The 20,280-nt window shown below is 41.2% G+C and overlaps 3 protein-coding genes and 1 long non-coding RNA gene across 4 annotated transcripts in view; 2 read left to right on the forward strand and 2 right to left on the reverse strand.

Annotated features, from left to right (window-relative positions):
* Positions 1-3,341: 3,341 nt before the first annotated feature.
* six7 (SIX homeobox 7) lies at positions 3,342-5,881 on the forward strand. Its single transcript, XM_040045133.1, has 3 exons — positions 3,342-4,076; positions 5,218-5,381; positions 5,534-5,881. The coding sequence occupies exons 1-3, from the start codon at positions 3,669-3,671 to the stop codon at positions 5,742-5,744; spliced, it is 783 nt and encodes a 260-aa protein (XP_039901067.1). The 5' UTR covers positions 3,342-3,668; the 3' UTR covers positions 5,745-5,881.
* A 473-nt stretch (positions 5,882-6,354) lies between these two features.
* LOC120741990 lies at positions 6,355-9,132 on the reverse strand. Its single transcript, XR_005697737.1, has 2 exons — positions 8,318-9,132; positions 6,355-6,660 (listed from the first exon to the last, which is right to left on the reverse strand). It is a non-coding gene; the product is annotated as an uncharacterized LOC120741990 (long non-coding RNA).
* Positions 9,133-9,161: 29 nt separating this feature from the next.
* zgc:101810 (uncharacterized protein LOC493612 homolog) lies at positions 9,162-15,576 on the forward strand. Its single transcript, XM_040045132.1, has 9 exons — positions 9,162-9,359; positions 10,461-10,571; positions 11,721-11,879; positions 11,981-12,110; positions 12,235-12,371; positions 12,486-12,635; positions 12,721-12,866; positions 12,964-13,096; positions 13,765-15,576. The coding sequence occupies exons 1-9, from the start codon at positions 9,312-9,314 to the stop codon at positions 13,933-13,935; spliced, it is 1,185 nt and encodes a 394-aa protein (XP_039901066.1). The 5' UTR covers positions 9,162-9,311; the 3' UTR covers positions 13,936-15,576.
* A 421-nt stretch (positions 15,577-15,997) lies between these two features.
* The window catches only part of si:ch211-168d1.3 (ras and Rab interactor 2), a 51,238-nt gene continuing 46,955 nt past the window's right edge, over positions 15,998-20,280 (reverse strand). The window contains exon 12 of the mRNA XM_040045131.1: positions 15,998-19,120. Coding sequence (XP_039901065.1) covers positions 18,797-19,120 — 324 coding nt within the window. The 3' untranslated portion in view covers positions 15,998-18,796. The remainder of the gene's footprint in view (positions 19,121-20,280) is intronic.

Below are 20,280 nucleotides of genomic sequence, written 5' to 3' on the forward strand. Positions count from 1 at the left end.
ATAATTAAAATAAAAGTTGAGCTGGAAGCATTTTATTAAGAAAAATTACAAAACAATAACTGCACTTCTGATTTCACATGTACTGTTGGGATTAAATAATTTGCAGTGCCTCAATAATGCAGGAATCAAAAGAACTCGGTGAAGTGTTGGTACAGCACTAATTACTTTGTGAGTTATTTTTATGATACAGGCCTTAGTTTTGTTTAGAGGTAACATTTTATGATCCCTTTTTAGTATCTACAGTAAAAAAAAAAGAGTCACGGTGAGTGATTTTCTATTTTAAGACTATATAAAATGAACCCTCTGAGCCTCCCACTGCCTCCTCCCCTCCACAAACACATGCATAATCTTTTTATTCCTCCATCTTATTATTCATTCTGCTCTAACGGCTTGGGAGTACTTAAGCAGATTTTGGTTCAGTCTGCCCTCAAAGTGTTAAACAGATTGGGTAGGGGGGTATTTATTTTAATGAAGGTGAGTGTGCGTGTGTGTGTGTGTGGTGGGGTGGTGGTCAGTGGTCAAATGTCTGAAACTTGGACGGGTTAGATTAACTATGAGCATGATCTTCACTGAGCTCATTTCCCCCTTTCTGTGACAATGAGTGTGCCTGACGCGCGCACACACACACACACACACACACACACACACACACACACACACACACACACACAGCTAACCACCTTTCCATTAGCTCACCAATCCCACCTGGTATTTTAATCTAGATTTAGGCTCTAACACGTATCAAATGATGGCCTTCTGCTTACAAAGTAATTCTACACCCTTTCTATACCCTAAACTCTCGTAAACAGCATCTCAGGAACAGATCTGGAAAACCTCTAAAAGATTAATCAACTACTTATTAAAGGAAAATCAGCTAAAGACATTTTAATAAACTGGATCTTTGTCTCCATTCAGAATTTTGGGAATAAAGTATCCAAATACACATTTAGGTGTTTATTTTAACACACTTTGTTTATTTGACATTTATGCAGATTGGTGTGTGATTAATGAGATACCTCATTTGCACATTTTAACAACTTGCCTTTAGAAAAATAACTTTTATAATGTAGTAACAAGCTGGAGAAACTTCATGGTGGTATCTGTTACTTTAAAGAATCAGTTTTCCAATTAAAAATGTATGATCGCTTCATCCTGCATTTACATTTTTGTTCTGGACAAGTTTGAAAAAAGATGTAATTTTTAGATACATAACAGATATATAATGCCACTTTTGAATTCTTAATTTTTCTTTTTTTTTTTCTTTAACAAGGGAATAAACATCAGAATAGGGAAAAACATAATTAGATAATCCAAAATGTCCAAAATGTTTTAGAAATTACATCTTTGACCCGTGTTGTGACTTTTGACCACCTGGCTCATAACTGTCTGTAGTTGTGCTTCAGTTCTTAAGTCAGGAATTATTGTTTGTCTTTTACCATATCCAGTCTCCATCCTTGGCGGATCACATTTTATCCTTTTCCCTGTAAGAGCTGTTTTTCATGCAATAGTCAAAATTTTGAAGATATCCTATAGATATCCTCTCTTCTAATCATTCCACTGCTGATCCCAGAAAATCTGTAGAGGTCCCACAATCTAATGAGATCTCATAGATGATGATTGCTGTGTCTTACAACTGGAGTGTTAATCAGTACTCAGTTTTTTCCCCTCTTACCTCACTTGAAGTTTTAAACACAACATTTCTGAATACTTGTAATATCAAAATATAACTCGTTATGTAAGTAAACAACTGAGGAAAGAAAAAAGTTTTACTTTGTTTTCCTTAATTTATTTGACCAGTTGCTGGTTGCAGGTTACTGGGTTAAAATCATTACTTAAGTACCTTATCAAGGCAAAATAATCATTTAAAAAAAGATATAAAACGTTTGCTCTTTTGCAGCCGTGGGTCCTGAATATGCAAGCCTTGATTCCAAAACTGTTGGCTCAGAGTTTTGGAAATAAAAACAGAACGCAATACCTTACAAATGTCATAAAACAACATTTTATTTGCAATAGAACACTGGGAACATCAATAACAAATGTTTAAACTGAGAAATTTACCTTTTTTAAAATAAAAAAATGACATTTTACAGTGTCCCAACTTTTTGAAAATTGCAGTTGTGAATTGTGGAAAAAATATTCAACCTTTGTGAGTAAAGGCTTTAAACTTAGTTTTTGTTTGGTTTTTTGTTTTGTGAAAAAGGTGTTCAAAGCTAATTTTCATGTTAATCTCATGGTTGTGCACTTTGTGTGCACATTTGATGTGCACACAAAGGTAATTATGTGTCAGCCTGACCGTCTGTGTTTCACATGAACACAAGGTTAAGACTCCAGATGTTCATAGCTCAGCCTTTGATGTCTGCTGGGCTCATATCTCTATTCTAGACAGAGTTCGAGACAAAAATTTAAGCTCCTTCTACTTATTTTAAAGCAGATGATCCTTCACCTGACTGCAACCTTTATGCAAAGTTAAATTCACTCTAGGGAGTAATCGGTGTCTGCCTGCGAAGGAACTTTTTGCAGACCCTAACTCCACATCTATATAACAGCCTAACTTTTTCCTCAATGTTGTGCTTTGTGCAGATAAAGTTTATGTTTGCATTGCAGCTGACAGATGCTTTCAGGGTCCTTAACCTGATTAATAACAGAATTGCCCTCAGACTGATTAATGAGCTGCTGAGATCAGAAGGATTGAACCGGGCAGCGGATCATTAATTCCATGTCCTGGAGTCACTCTGCTGCACGTCGATGTCCAGGGGCGTTTTCATTATGTCTCGGCCTGACGAGAGGTCGCAGAGGATAGCCGATGTGCAACCATGTCTGCTTTAATTACAGGGGTATTAGCTGGTGGGGAGATCCCTACAGCTTTGTGTCCGACATTCCCTCTGGGCCAAATGTCCAGGCAAATGTGACATTTTTTTTTTATATCAAGGGACATACGGGTTTCATTGTGGCATCCAAGTGTGTGGCAGAAATACTGTCAGATATCAGACTATCACTGGTGACATAAAGGCAGAACAGCTTTAACAGAAAACCTCCCAAAAATTGTATTTATTTTGCATTTTTTGAGTCTTGATTGGCCTCCTCTTCAGACACTGAGCCATTTTGTGGCCTGCACCCTTTCTTGCCCAGGTTTCCTCCAGCCCATCATCCAGCAGGGCTCCAACTCCACTGGTCCATCTCCACCGATTAACCAACCTAACCTCACTTGTTTGCTCACTGCAGTCATTCTGGCAGTCAATGTATCCTCAGGCTAAGCCAAACAAGCTGATCAGCCAGCCACCTCTGTACACAGTACCCCCCACTAAGAGGCTAATGGCCGGGATGTATAATCCTTCTCAAAACAACCACAGAGATGCTAATTGTATCCCGCTATAAATACTGGCCGACTCCTTGTCCTCTTTCTTCATTTACCTATGCTCGTCTAAACCTGGAACAGCCTACGCCCTTCACACCGGCTTCCCCGAAGCAATTTGCACAGATACCAGGAAAAACTCCGTTACATAAGACAGGCTCTAGATAATTGAGACAAGTGTCAATAAACCTGCAGCATCTGAAAAAAGGAGAGCGGCAGAGAGCGCGCGGGGCTTTACGCACGGATACAGCATTTCATGCGTCTTTTGGCCACTTCTTCACTTCTTCTCTGAGCTGCTGCGAAGCAACAGGTCGAGATGTTCCCCCTGCCGATGTTCACACCGGACCAGGTAGCTCGGGTGTGCGAGAACCTGGAGGAGACCGGGGATATCGAGCGCCTCGGTCGGTTCCTCTGGTCCCTGCCAGCCGCCGTCCCTGGTTCCGCCGGGGAAGCGCTCAACCGACACGAATCCATAATGCGAGCCAGAGCGCTGGTCGCGTTTCACGGAGGGAACTTCGAGGCTCTTTACCAAATCCTGCAGAGTCACCGTTTCACGCGCGAGTCTCACGCCAAGCTGCAAGACCTGTGGCTGGACGCGCACTACCGAGAGGCAGAGAGGCTCCGTGGGAGACCCCTGGGCCCGGTGGAGAAGTACCGCATCCGCAAGAAGTTCCCGCTGCCCCGCACCATCTGGGACGGCGAGCAGAAGACGCACTGCTTCAAGGTAGGGTTGTGGTTTCACTCTCGTGGCTTTTGGTGACAGAGGGAAAACACGGACTCTGCAGTGCCATCAGAGGCTGCTACAACAAGCATAAACATTTCCGCAAACTACACATTAACTAATAAATCAGGGCTTTTTAACATGTTGTATGTATTTTTAACAACTGTTGTATTCGTGCTGGCTGGTCTTTGAGCTGTTAAAATGATGACGGTCAGAGTCATGGGTTTTCCCTCAGATCAGAAATTTCTGAGACTTTCCTACTTTAAAAAAAACAAAGTTGAATAATTTCATTAGAGTTAAACTGTTTTTGTGCAGATATGACAAAACTAATCTAAGCTTATCTGTATGATGCAGCTGCGTGTGTGTTTAAAAGGAAAGTTCCTCCGTGGATCTGTGTTAAAATTGTGGTTTCAGCAAAATTCCTCTTCTTGTTCTGTAGCCATGTTTAAGAGAACAATTTCCAATGCACACCTTGCAGACTGCTGGTTTGCACAGCAAGACTTCTTCTGTTAGATTTATAAAACTTTTTTCTTGTGACACATTAACAATGCTTTCCAGATGTGCAGAGAAGCTCAACTCAAAAGAAAGAAAGAAAGAAAGAAAGAAAATGTTACATTTTGATGCCATGAGATTTGTTGCAGTTCCTCAGGAGGCAATTTGGCGACATTTTTGGCTTTTAAAGTGCAGTTTATAAATCACAAATCGGTAAAAGTATACAAAGTACAGCTTTAAAGATACAAAATAGTATGTTTGGGGGAAGTAAAAATGCACTTTTCCTCTTGGAAGTGTGTGTCTGAAAGTGTGAGCACCCTCTAGTGGCAGGGTGGTGAAGTATCACTCAGAGTTAATCTTTAATTCCAACCCTCAGGAGGGGTAGCTTCTCCAGCAGCTTATTAAACCACTTAGCATGATCCAATTTAGTGGATAAACATTGTTATGTGTGCTTCTAATGTAGATTGTGTTTATCTATTTATAAATCCGGACTAATGTGATTATACCTGGTATCATATAAGAGTGATTATTGCGGTTTAATAGGATGATATTAAAATAACACTAACCACTTTATTGTCGTCACCTTCGGTTGATCCGTCATATGAGACACGTAGAGTCTTTAATGATCCACATCATTTTAATTCTTACCCAGGAAAGAACTCGCAGTTTGCTACGAGAGTGGTATCTCCAAGATCCGTATCCTAATCCGTCCAGGAAACGCCACCTCGCCCAGGCCACCGGGCTCACACCTACGCAAGTCGGGAACTGGTTCAAGAACCGCCGGCAAAGAGACAGAGCTGCCTCAGCAAAGAACAGGTATCTCAGAAATTCCACATTTTATACAAGTTATGACTCAGAAAGAGAGAGAAACCCTGTTTAGTCAAGTTAAAGAGACTAATTTGTCCCACACTCGCACTCTTAAAAACAAGACTTCTCACTCTTCTTCTCTTTTCTGTCCCCTGATGCAGGCTGCAGCAGGATCCTTCCCTCCTGCCCTCTGAAAGCTCTCCCAACGGCTCCCTCCAGGGACGCCACCATCACCCCCACCTGCTGCCCGCCTCCCCTCGCCACCCGGGCAGCCCCGAGGCCAGCGACTGCAGCACAGAGCCCGAGCCCAGAGGAACCGGGGCCTCCACCCCGGAGATCTCCGTCAGCAGCGACAGCGAGTTTGAGTCTTGAGACGAGGGACTCTCTGTCGCAGACGGGCAGACTCTTACTACTGTCTGTGATCAGACCCAGACACACTTACAAAGACACTTGAACTTTCAGCGTGACTGCAGACACATTAGAGCTGTTCTCGGTGGGAGGAGGGCAAGGATGAGACCACTTGTTGTGGATGTGAGTGGACAAAGTAAAGATATGCACTTAAAAAAAAAAAGCACCATGGCACATGACTCTGACTGTTATGTATTAGTTTAATGTGACTCAGTGCTGTAAAAAGATAAACATCCAGTTGAGTTTCAAACTCTCAGGCGAAGTATTTGTAGAGATCATGCCTATGAGCTTTAGAAGAGATTGTGAATATTAATATTTTAAGGTTGAATGCTATTTTGGTAGAGAAAATTTTCTCAGTTTTTATGGAAGCTACAAAAAGAAAAATGCCTTGTGCAGGCTGTTACTGTATGTCAGTATGTTAACACGCACATTGTTTCATTTGATTATCTTCAGATAAGAACCAAAAACAAACTGTGAAAATCCCCTAGAACTGGCGTGCTACAGTGTTACAGTTTTATCACTCCTGAAAAATTACATTCAAAAAATGCACAGCTGCCAGTGGTGACACACTTAATGATGATAAAGGCAAATTTATTAAAATAAAAAACAGCCAGTAAATGTATAAAATCTGTCTTGCTGCGCTGCAGTTTGCATGTTAACATAGGGACGTACCAACTCAACACATTTCACTGCCTTAAAATGGAACTAAGGGCATCACTGTTTTGCAATGCAACGCGTTTAGAGAGACTGAACTGTAACTCATCACCCGTGCACACATGCTGCTTAAAATACAAACCATGTCATTGTGGGCTGTTTTACCTTCTTCGCTGATCGAAATCTGCTGGAAATGCTCCTGAGCTGCTCTGATGATGACGAATTCCTGCAGGAGCCGACGCAGAGGTGAAAGAGGAATCAGAGAGAATAAAACACACTCGTCGGTCTTAACTCAATGTGCCTATTACATCTGAGAACAGTGAGACCTAATCAGGCATGAGACTGTCCTCATGACAACGACACACGCAAAGGCCTACTGTTTGCTGTCTTTCTTAACGACCATCATTTCTCATAAAGTATCGTTTCAATGATAAATGTGTATTTTGTAATGTTTTGTGTAAATAAATGAACCTATTTTTATCCAAAGCGATGCAGTCTCTTTTTAGCTATGATCAGTATGAATGCACTGTTTGTCTTTCTTTAAATCACCTTCAATATCAAAAAGGCTTGAGCTTTTTTCACCAAACAAAATCAGCATGAAGCCACAGATTTACTCAAGGCTTACAAAGAATCAGATATAGCCTGTTGAATACGCCTTTAAGTATCATATTAATATAAGGTGTAAAGATTTTGAGTTTTTTAAACTACTCTGCAGTGGGTTACAGTTACAATTGCAATACCAGGACTTATGTAGTTATGTTAATAATAACTTGAAGCAATCATTTTCTGTGTGACTTATCAGTCTCTCGCATCACTGTGGAGAAATTCTAGCCCACTCATCTTTACAACACTGCATCGGTTCAGTCATTTATGCACAGCTCTCTGTCTCACCACAGTATTTCAATCAGGTTGAGGTCTGGACTTTGGACCATTGCAGCCCTTTGATTCTTTTATTTTTTCAGACTATTTGTTGTAGATTTGCTTCTCTGTTTGACATCATTGTCCTGTTGCATGACACAGTTTCAGCCAAGCTTTAGCTGTTGGACAGATGACCTCACATTTGACTCTAGAATACTTTAATAAACAGAGGAATTTGACTCAGTGACTGCGACGTGTTCAGGTGCTGTGGCTGCAAAGCCTAAACCATCACCCCTCCATCACTGTGCATGAGGTGTTTGAGCTGATATGCTGTGTTTGGTTGCGATTTGTGGTGCCGTGCATCACAGCCAAACATCTGCACTTTGGTCTCATCTGATTTGTTCACATGCAATTTTGCAAACTTAACCTGTGCTGCCATGTTCTTTTTAGAGAAAAGAGATTTTCCAAACAGCCCATTCTTATCAAACGTTTGTCTAATTGAACATTTAAAATGCTAACTGAGGCCTGCAGACTCTGAGATGTAGCTGTATAGGTCGTTTTAAAATAACTGTGAGCATTGTAGTGGCTTTTTGCTGGGAAGATAAAGGCATTATGTTACACACACATGTATGCTGCAGCCCAACAAAATGCCAAAACTTCTGCTTTTAGAGAGGAGCTCACGAATGCTCTTGATCAATTAGTCAAATGCAATTGATCTGCAGCACGTGGCTGATACCAGCCCTCTAAATTCCCATGAAAGCAGTAAGGGGGTACTGTGAAAATGGTCTTTTTCACATGACAGTTTATACAGCCATCTGTGATAGATAGATAGATAGATAGATAGATAGATAGATAGTTCTAGCTATCTCTTATAAGCTATAATAGTTAGCTAGATAGTACTAGCTAACTCTTATACTAACAGACACCATGCTAGCATACGTTTCTGAAGAGAAATGCACAATTCACAAATGTCTGCAGCTTCCATAAAAAATATATATGTTGAAATGTTGTTTGGAGAGACTTACCTGACTTACCAGGAACAAATGCTGTCTGTCTTTCACAAAAAAGACTTGCTCCTCTGTAGATGAGGTTGGTTCTCAAACTAAACAAAGATGGCGGCCGGAAATAGACGTTTTTTTTTTTAACCTTAAACCTATAAGAAGTTGAAAGTAGAAGCTAAGCAAGCTGCATGACGAGCAGAAAGGAGCCATGTCATTACAGGGATTACAAAACAAACAAAAAAAGGTAAAATATTAAAACAGGTTTCTTCTGGCACTCACCCATAATTTGGATTCACGCTAAATGTTGTGAAATTGCTGAAATTTGGGAAATTACAAATGATTTACTGTTTTTATCTTGTTATTAAAGATAACAACACAAATAGTCATTTAAACTATACCTTTTAATCATATGTTGCTCTGTAATTTCAGTTTAAAACTATGTCAGCACTGACAGAAAACATGCTGCTGCCATTCAAAAAGTTCTGCACCGTCAGGCTGTTATAGGTTAAAAACTACTCAGATATTGGATGTGTAACTTTAAAAAAATGAACGAATGGTATATAGTACAACTTAATAAATATCAGACCTCCAACGTATTGTATAGTATTATGTTACAAAGCAACAAAAACAAACAAACAACAAACAGTTCTTTACCAACCTCGAAGTGAACATATACAGAAGCGTTTCCTCAGCTGTGACTAAAGGACATTTAGAGGTAAGTGAAATGCAAAATGTGCAAAATGTCAGTCACATGTTTGTGTAAATTCCTCTTTTCTTATCTCATAACAACACAGTGTAGAATAGTTCTTCTTCCTGCCTGACCACAAAAATGGGTGTTGTCACGCTCAGTAATCCCACCCACACCAGAAGGAGCAGCAAAACAGACCTGTCACTTTTTAGCCACTGCTACACTTATGTGCAATCTTAGGGCTGCACATAACACACAATCGGCTGTATGTCAGTGAGGTTCCTGTGCAGACGGGTGGGGGTATTTTGATTTTTGCAATATTAATTAAGAATGGACAGCCAGGGGAGGAAAGTGGTGGTCAGTGACAATGGGACAGGGGTAAGTCAAGCACTCTGCAGTATATTACCACATAGTCAGATATCCTGTTAACAGTACTGGATGTTGTCTTTTATTTTTCTTTCCATTAGCATTTCGTTTTAGCATGAAAAATAATCATGTTAACTGCATGTCTTTTTAAGATATCTTGATGCAAAGTAACCTTTTGCATCGATGTCTATCTTATTTGTTTTATTGTCAATCATCTGGATCATTTAATGGCAAATATGTGAAGAAGTCCTGGGTGTGAGACAAAGTGCACTGCTGTGTGATTCCACATCTGTCTGGACTTGTCACTCCTGCCTTTAGTATGCGCACACCACCATAAATGGCTGTGGTGCTTTGATGTGAGCAGACATTGGACAAAAACCAGGAAGAGAGACTTATCAGAGGAGATAAAATCACAGAAGTGGCACTCAGTGGTTGATTTCCGGAGGAAGATGCGCATTGACAGACTTTACCTGCTGCAACCAGAAACAGTCGTGTTTTTACCCCTGTTAGGAATGCATTGCATCCCTCCAGGCTAAGGAATGTGTGTCTGTGCCCACATGGACAAGTTAAGACAGTGTAGGAGGAGTAGTTATGGCAGATAGGAAAGCATGGGAAATTTGGTAAATCTATTGCTGTTTAAAGGCTGCGTAAAATAATAAAAATTATATATGTGTGTGTATATATATATATAATATATACACACACACACTATACATATATATATATATATATATATATATATATATATATATATATATATATATATATATATATATATATATATATATATATATATATATATATATATATATATGTATAGTGTGTGTGTGTGCTTTCCAAATGAGTGCCAGTAAACGTGATGAAATTGCTCTCGCCACTGTCTGTTAAATAAGAAACAATTTGTTAAATGCATTGCAGTAATACACTCTAGGTCAGGTCCTTGGAGGCAGATTAATCCAGCATCAGATTAAAATGAACAAACCTGATTTATGAATGGAATTTTACCTGCACAAAAGGCTTTTAGTGCAAGAGTACAATTAATATGTTTAGCCTTAATGCAGGGCTACACAAACACAAACTGGCTCTCAGTTTCATTTTCACATCCCTGTGCAGTTTGTCAAGTGTGGTTTTGCCGGCTCCAACTTCCCAAAGCACATCTTCCCAGCCCTGGTGGGCCGGCCAATCATACGATCATCCGCCAGAATGGGCAACATTGAGATAAAGGTAAGATTGATGTAAATGAAAGGACTACACATGGGTCTTTCAGTTAACCTAAAGTCAGAATGGAGCATTAAAAAAAGATGAAATAAAGGGAAATGGGGGAAATTACATCTACTGTGTGCAGAGTTCTATTAACAGCAAACAGCATTAAAACCAGGTGAGTCATCCTGTTAAAGTTTAGTGCTCTATTGAGAAACCTGGTGTCGAAGCACTACAGCATTCCCAAGAAGGATAAGGGGCCCTGCAACACCACAAAAACTACTGCTAAGAACATAATAAATAGCCAAGACGTAGACTACAACCACAATGGTCCCACCCAGTAACCCACAGGACTCTCAAGGTCCACGTCTAGAAAAGTCAGAGCTGTTCTGGCAGCAATACAGGGACCTGCACTATATTACTCAGGTGGTTTTAATGTTCGAGATGGCACAGTGGTGTCTGGAGCCTCTGAATGTGGAGTGTGTGTTACCCCGGTGCCAGATTGGTGGCATGTCCAGGGTGTACCCTGTGTCCCACCATGTGACAACTAAGATAGGCTCCAGCAACCTTTGACTGGATAAATGAAAGAAATTGGATGGTTTTAATGCTGCAGCTGATTGGTGTAGCCATCTATAAGATCTAGATACACATCCTGAGACTTGATCCTCTTTATGTCTGGTTCTCATCAACTTCCTGTGTCTCAGCTTAAAGCGTCTTAGAAGTGCACACCTGCTAGCTTCCTAAGATGCTGAGACTGTTGAGTTCATAGACTCGTGTAACCTGAGATCATTCAGACCTTTTAACCTGACAATCCCTGCAGGACCGGAGCAGAGAAAGCATGAAAAGGTCATTGGTACAAATAAATAAGTAAACAAATTAAGGCAAGCTGTTGTGTAATAAACATCACATTTTCATAGATTTTTTATTTAGTGTTCACTTGAAACACCAGGTTTCCCAGGATAGCAGTCTTATATTTGTACTTGTGTATGGATGTGCATGTTTGTAACTTAATATTTTATACAGTATATTTAAAACGTTTCAACAGAAACAACAAAAATCAAACTGATGCTTTTTTATTATTATTTATTAAACCTATACTTTGCTGTAGGTCAGACAAAGAAGAGCAAAAACAAAACCATTAATATTTCCTGTCCCTGTCATCTTTTCCACCAGGATCTAATGGTGGGAGAAGAGGCCAGCGAGTGTCGCTCCATGCTGGAGATGTCCTACCCCATGGAGAATGGCATGGTGCGCTGCTGGGAGGACATGCTCCACCTGTGGGACTACACCTTTGGCTCAGAATGCCTGGACATCAACCCAAAAGAATGCAAGGTATGAACCCGTGTAAGACAGACAAAGACGGAAATGAATGGAAAAAAAAAACTGTACAAGGACTAGATTATTATTGAGTTTGTGTATGTTTTCTATCCAAGATCCTACTGACTGAGCCGCCCATGAACCCGACCAAAAACCGCGAGAAAATCGCTGAAATCATGTTTGAGAAGTACCAGTTCTACGGCATCTACGTGGCCATCCAGGCCGTGCTCACTCTGTACGCTCAGGGTGAGAGGGCGTGAAACGCTGCACAAAAATAAAGGGTTTAAATCCTGACCTGCTGTTAACCGTGCAATTGACTGGATATTTGGTCAGTTTTAACTCCTGCTTTGTTAAATGACTCTGTCCACAGGTTTGCTTACCGGTGTTGTAGTTGACTCAGGAGACGGTGTCACCCACATCTGTCCAGTGTACGAGGGCTTCTCTTTGCCCCACCTTACACGCAGGCTGGACATCGCAGGACGTGATGTCACACGCTACCTCATTAAGGTGAGCTGGAAAGATCAGTGATCGGGCAAAGAGTTGGGTTTTTTTTAGTGTAAGGAAAGTATATGTACAGTTTCACAGCAAACATATGTGTGAAAAAAATGTTCTTCCCATCAGCTCCTGCTGCTTCGCGGCTACGCCTTCAACCACACTGCTGACTTTGAGACCGTGCGCATGCTGAAGGAGAAGCTCTGCTATGTGGCATACAACATTGAGCAAGAGCAGCATTTGGCCACAGAGACCACTTACCTGGTGGAGACATTCATGGTACGTTGGAGCAAGCTTTAATTTATTCTGCCTCCTAAAGTCGAGAAACGTCAGAAAAAATAACCGATTCCTCTCATTTGTGCAGCTTCCTGATGGCAGGCAGGTGAAGGTGGGCGGAGAACGATTCGGGGCTCCTGAAGCTCTTTTCCAGCCTCATCTCATCAACGTGGAAGGAGCTGGAGTAGCCGAGCTGCTGTTTAACACCATCCAGGCTGCAGACATTGACCTCAGGTCCAATCCTCCTCTCTCACTTTTCTCTAATTAATGAAGCTGAACTACTGCAAACACGCCTTGATCAGGTCCGTCTCTCGTCTGCGTTCCCATGCAGGGCCGACTTCTATAAGCACATTGTTCTGTCCGGGGGGACCACCATGTACCCGGGCCTCCCATCCAGGCTCGAGAGAGAGATCAAGCAGCTCTACCTGGAAAGAGTGCTCAAGGGAGACACTGAGAAACTATCAGTAAGAGCTTTCATATTAATGTCAGTAGAGAATGGATTCGATTAAGAGCCTGTAAGGCGTTCTTCAGTGCATTTGCATAAATATAATGTTACTGATGATCAGTGTCATCTGTATCATGAACTGACGAAATGTTTATAGAATACATTTTCCAGTTATTTAATAAATGTCACCAAGCATTCATATAGATGCTCTGTTTTATTCACTGAACCTGAGGGCTACTTGCATGCAGGTTTTTCCACAGCAGGTCCAGTTTGGCTGTGATATAAACTCTCTGAATTTAAATATCTTTATGAGATAAAAGTTTAGAAAAAGCTCGGTTTGAATTCCACATTTGACGCTCTGCAACATTTAAGGTTAAGGTTATCTCTTTTTCTTTGTATTAAAAATAAGTTTGGGCTATTTTATTACAAATACCAAAATGCATTTACTTTTTGTTGTTTTAAAGCCAAACCAATAAAGTGTGACATTTGTCATATTAATTAAATACATATCTAGAAATTGAAGGTTTATTTTGTTAACCTCATTACTGAGGTCGTTTCTCTTTTAGCAGTTTTCTTCGTAGCAGCACAGAATATAAAAAAAAGACTTAAAGGAAAGAATTGTTGTACTTAAATATTAGGGCTCCGTGTTTTAATGACCTCTCCTGACTTTTCTCTTCACCCTTGCAGAAGTTCAAGATCCGAATCGAGGACCCTCCCAGGAGAAAACACATGGTGTTCATGGGTGGTGCTGTGCTGGCCAACATCATGAAAGACAAAGAATCCTTCTGGATGACTAGACAAGAATACCAGGAGAAAGGCCTGGGAGTGCTGCAGAAGCTGGGAGGTGGAGTCAGATAAAATAAAACTGAGTTAAACAGAATTTTAAAAACACAAATTAAAAATGAGGAAAATATGAACTAGGTTTTGTACTTTTAAATATTAACTCCGTACCTCTCACAGTCTCATCTCTATTCAAAACAGTTTTAATTGAGCAAAATTACAAGTTTTATCATTAAAAACACAATTTAGGTTTTTTCAGCTTTTACATACTGTTCTAAATATAACAGTGTTTTGGACTGTGTAGGTGCTCGCTTATCCAGGTCATGTTCTTTGGACCGTTTGATGAAACTTTGATGACTAAAGTTAAAAAATTTCAGGAATTTATTTGTTGCATTAATAGCAAGTTTATGTTTTATTTAACCTTTTTAAAACTAATAGATCTGTGCTTCAGTACTTTGCAAAAGTTTTGAGTCACCCCTCATTTTTTTATATGTTACTGAAAAAATGGGAAACAGATCCAGCAATGTATTGAAACGTGTGCAAATGTATATACAAACTCAGAAAAGGAGGCCAAAACAAAGTATTAACCACCTTTAATCTTCAGCACAGTCTGAACATGCCAGTCACATGCCTCCCTGAAAGGAAGTCTTTGAAAAACCTTTAGAAAGTCTGGAGAACTATTGTTGAAGACCATTTTAAAAAATACAGAAAAAAACTTAACATTTTATCTTAACTGAGACCTAATTTATTCTTGTGCAATACTCACAAGGCTATTATAACACAAAAACACGAATATTTAGATAAAAATGACTTAAATGTAAAGCTGAAATTAAATGATTTTGTTAAACTCTATTACTAATTCATTTTGGGACTCCACATTATGCCAACCAAAAAGTAACCTGTTTGCTACTGTTTCTTAGAAATATTTGTCAGTAAAGTTTACTCGCTAAACTTGATTTAATCAAAAATAGATTACAGTCAAAGATCTTCCTCAAACACAAAACTTACCCAGTTTTTACTTTGGCTAGCTTGGCATCTAATCACAGGGATCCTCTTTTCTTTACTCTGTTTATATGGTTGGTGGTGTTAGCTTATTGTTATTATCAAAAGTTTAACTTTTATTATTGGCTCATATAAACTATTAGTTTAGGTCTTTTGTGCTTTTTCCCCTGCACTTTAATCTTAGTTTTGGTTGATGTATATTATTATTATTATTAGTGGCAGCCTCCCGAGGGTTCCTGGTTGTTCCTCCCTTTGTGTTTCCTTACTCCTGACTTGTTCAGTGCGTATGCGGGTCTGTGTAGGTCTCTGGGGTTATTTTTATCTGTTTAACTGTGAATGGTAGTATAGCTTCCAGTCTGCCCTCCCCAAAGCCCCGACTGTGACTGATTGTGTGTTACTCTCACCTGCATCTCGTTCCTCACCTGTTTGTCACTTCTCAGTGTATTTATAGTTTGGCCTTTGTTATAACACCTGTGTTTCTGCCCTTTGGTGCTGCTCATTTTGCCTCGGTCCCAGTTTGATTCCTGATTTGTTGCTCCTCCCGTTCTGAGAGATTGAGAGATTCTTATTATTATCTGTAAAAATAAATGTTCAATGGACTGGCAAATACAGGCTGAACATTTGAATGTTCTGAGTGGGGAAAAAAACCTGTAAAGAATTTATTGGTGGGTTTGTTTTTTTTTTTTTTTTTTTAAATAAATGTCAAACAGAATTGTTTTTTATTGTACATATTTCTTGCTGTAAGCGATGAAAAATGATGCAAAATGTGACCTGTTACTTCTCTCATATATATAATATTGGGTACATACACTGTCTTAACTGGGTACACCAGTTCAGCTGCTCATTGCTGCAATTAACTAATCAGCCAATCAAATAGCAGCAAGCTAATGCATTCAGCTATATAGACATGATGAAGACAACCTGCAAAACTTCAAACTGAGCATCAGAATGAGGAAGAAATGTGATTTAAGTGGCTTTGAATGTGTCATGGTTGTTGGTCTGAGTATTTCAGAAACTGGTGATTTATCAGGATTTTCCCACAAAAACATCTCTGTGGTTTAAAGAGTACAGTCTGAAATAAAAAGAAAATATCCAGTGAGCAGCAGATCTCTGCGTAAAAATGTCTTGTTCAGGCCTGAAGTCAGAGAGGAATAGGCCAGATTGCTTAGTAAGTAAGTAAGTAAGGTATGCAGAAGCGCATCTCTGAATCCACAACACACTGGCCTTGGAAGCAGATGTGCTACATCAGCAGAAGGCCACACCGGGTGCCACTCCTGTCTGCTAAGAACATAAAACTGAGGCTACAATTCAAACTGGACAACAGATGATGAGAAATGTGTTACCTAGTCTGATGCGTATCAAGCTCTGCTCTGACCTTTGGAAAGGAGGGTCAGAATTTGGAACAAACGTGGATTTATTAATGTTTCAGGCTCGAGGTGCATTAATGTGGGGGAACATTTTGTTGGCACACTTTGGGCCCCTTAGTACAAACTAAGCATCATTTAAACCCCACAGCCTGATGTTGACCATGTCCATCCCTTTATGGCCACAGTGCAGCATCTCCTTATTGCTGCTACACACCATGTCCCAAAGCTCAGATGAAACCGGTTTCTTGAACATGACAATGGGTTCACTGAACTCAAATGACCTCCACAGCCACGAGATCTCAGGCCGACAGAGCACCTTTGGGATGTGGATGAAGAGGAGATTCTCATCATGGATGAGCACCAACTGTGTGATGCTGTCATGTCAACATGGACCGACATTCCCGAGGAATCTGTGCCATGAAGAATTAAAGCAGCTCTGAAGGAAAACAGGGCTCCAACCTGGTACTAGTGACCAATGAGTGCAGATGTTAGTGCCTTTCATTTAAAAAATATAATTTAATCTTTTTTTCCATGAGACCTTTTAAATAACATGATCATGAATCCAAAAGCAGGACTTGGCTTGATGGCTTAATTAATGGATTAATACATGAATTACTAAATAGTCAATGATAAGTCTCAACAATCAAAGTCAGTAAGAAATTGATGTGAAGGTGTGAAATGACAGTGTTAGTATTTGCTGCCATCTGGTGGTTAAATCTGCACCCGTCAACACTCCCAACCCCACTCCAGCGCTTCACTCACCGTAACCACACGGCGAACGGATATTGCAATTTTTTTTTATTGCGATACTGAGTTACCTGACAAAATACAGTCATGTGTTTTTACACTGAAAAGAAATAGTGAGCTCTCACAATGAACACATGCTTCACGCACACATACACGCACACGTACACGCACACATACGCGCACGCCACATTCGCAGAACCTTCGCGTTAAAATGAAAAAAGCATGCAATAATGTTCAAAACACATCTCAAAACTGAACCTCCTCCCCTCCCCCGACTCGGCTGATCCAAAAACTCCAGAAATGTTGGAATGTCCACATGTTTAGGTTCGATATCTACCCAACAAATTCAACTATTCAAAGTTAGTTTTAAATACACACAATAATGATCATCGATAACGACACTGAGTCGAACAGTCAGTCGATAGTGATGACTTGCAGCAGGAAGTCACCAAGAGGCTGGCGACGTGCACATTTACATTCTACCAGTCGCCGCAAGGCTCCCGGTTTTATTGGTCAGACTGTCCTCTCAGTCCGCTTATAACAAAAAGAAAGAAAGAAAAACAGGCTCGGCCAACAGTAGAACTCAAAAGCGGTGAATCGAAACATGAAACGGATGCAGTTCTGAAAAGGAATAAACACTGAGAGAGATTTTAAATACATTCGCGAGTCATTCAGTAAAATCTGTTGTCCTGGTGTGTGGATGTGATGCGCTTCCGTCTTTTTTCTTCCCTCACTTGGTTTAAAAACAGAGAGAGATGATGCCTTTCTATCACTTCCCTCCTACTCGCCCATTACTCCACCTGCCAAAACCATTAAATAGAATACGCAAGCTGGGAGAAGAGCTTCTTCTTCTTCTTTGCTTTCCTTTTTTTTTCTCTTCAGGAAGTAAAAATAAAATAGTCTTTGTGGGGGAGCCTAAAAATAAACAGCTGATTTAAAGATTCCCTCATGATTTCTTTCAAAGCAAACAGCTGTTGTGTCACAAGATGGCCTTTCTTTTATCTTCTTTTTTCGTCCCTTTGGTATTGAGGTTTGGTCGTGGCTATCACACATCTCCCCTTTTTTGTCACTGGGGTGGGGGGAAGGGAGGGAGGGGGGCACAGAAAGCCTCGTACCCCCACCTTTTAACAGCATAGTTCCATCCAGCAATCAATCTGCAGACATTTACACATAAAAGGAGCAAAAAAAACCCCAAAAAAGTAATAAAATATCCAATTTTCACCCAGAACTATACAGTGGAAGGGTTACATCACCGCGGTGGACTATTTGCCTTCTTGCGGCGCGCGCTCGCAGGAAGTGATTAGTTTCCAGGCAACAGTAGTCTCACAGAATTTGTCTTTGGATTCGAGCCTCTTCACATGTTTTTTTTTGTTTTGTTTTTAATGATGTAATCGCTTCGTGGTATAACTCTGGGTTCATGTTTCAAATAACAACCAAAATCCATTTATTACACATTTTCCATTGTCACAAGCAGCACACTCCTTTACACTAGCAGCCACACTGAGTGGTACATAGTACAACTTTTTGGCAACACTCCCCTACGTTGGTCCTGCTCTGTTCTGCACGTCGGTCCATTTAGGGAAGAGTTTACCATTTGTTTGTTTGTTTGTTTGTTTTAAAGCTCTGCTCCTGGTCTGGAGAAGGGCTGCAGTTTGTCACGAAAAAGTCCCGACCCACGACGAGACACAACACACCGTCGGAGAGAGAAAAGAGACAGAACAAGAGAGAGAAAGAGAGAGAGAAAGCAAGAGCCACCATCCATCTCCTCCTCCTCCTTCCTTTCCTTCCTTCCTTCCTCCTCCTTCCTCCTCTATGCCTCCCACTCACTCCTCACACACCGACTCGCTCAGGTCCACGGCGCCACCCCTGGTGAGCCGCCGCATCTTGCTGAAGTCGTGGTCGGTCCTCAGGTAGGAGAGCGAGGGGCCTCCCTCGCTGTGGCTGGCCAGGTCCTGGGGCTGGGCCTGGGGCGGCAGGGCCCTCATCTCGCCGCCGCTGCGCCAGTACAGGGTGTATTGCTGCGGGTCGGACACTCCGAAGGTGGCGGCACACAGCTGCGCCAGGGCCTGGCTCGTCTCCCCGGCTCTCCACTGCAACGTCCGCACGGCGCTCCGCTCCCCGTCCTGGAACAGTATCCGAACGCACCTCTGGAGGCAGCGAGGGAGGGAGGAAGAGAGAAAGAGAGGGAGAGAGAGAAAAGGAGTGAATATATATACTGTATTTATGCAAAACACAGGTCAAGAGGCTTATGGAGTGAGGGCAAACGAGGGGGAGGAGAGAGATGGAGTCAGAGGAGGAGTGAGGACTGTATAAGCACGGGCTGATACGCTGCCACAATAAATGAGCCAAAAAAAAAAAAAAAAAAACAGAAAAAGGACGTTCATGAAAGAAAAATGCCTCTTAAACAAAGCTCCTGCTTCCCACACACAGCCGGCAGGTCCGAGAGCTTCACACGAAAGCCATCTTCATGAAACTGCTCTGTTTTCCCCTGCTCTGCTTCATGTTACAGCTTCACTGACAAACTCCCGGCATAAATCCACTCGAGCGAGTCCACTTCCAAACTCAAATATCATCCATTAAACTCGCTCTGCTCTGGTGCTCTGTTGAAGTCCCCCCCCCCCTCTCCTCCACCACCGCCACCACTCAGCAGACACAAACTTTTTTCACATTTTCCACAGAACAAAAAGCGAGCAAACCCAAAACTAACAGGTCTATCGCAACAATCGCTGCTCTTCAGGCACTTGAGCCATTATATAATGTCAGATTCGACCACCTACAGACGCCCTCACAACTCTCTGTAAAGCACACACACACACACACACACACACACACACACACACACACACACACACACACACACACACACACACACACACACACACACACACTGTGAAAACATGCTGGACATAATCCTTTTTACCAAACATCCAACCTTGAGAAACCAGGGAGAATCCTCTTCCCTGTCGCTCACGGAAACACACAAACAGACAAACCATCCAGCCTGCCTCCCTCAACACACACACCACAGACGAATAAGTGGCTTTTAAAAGAAGCAGAAAAAAAGAAAGAAAAAGCAGTCAGTAGCAAATATAATCAACAGGTCAGCCATTATCAGAACTTACAGAGTCACTGAGCTCCTCGCTGTCCGTGTGCATATTGTGTTTGCCTGCTTCGATGGGTAGATGCAGCTCAATAAATTTCATGTTATCTGACCGCCCACTTCTTCATAGCACTTGGCTCACTGATCCCCGCCTGTGTCAGTGGAAAATCTGGCTGCCGGGTGAGTTAGATCGGCTATTTGAAGCCA

The sequence above is a fragment of the Simochromis diagramma genome, unplaced genomic scaffold (genome assembly GCF_900408965.1).
Source record: "Simochromis diagramma unplaced genomic scaffold, fSimDia1.1 OVJJ01000590.1, whole genome shotgun sequence".
NCBI lineage: Eukaryota > Metazoa > Chordata > Actinopteri > Cichliformes > Cichlidae > Simochromis > Simochromis diagramma.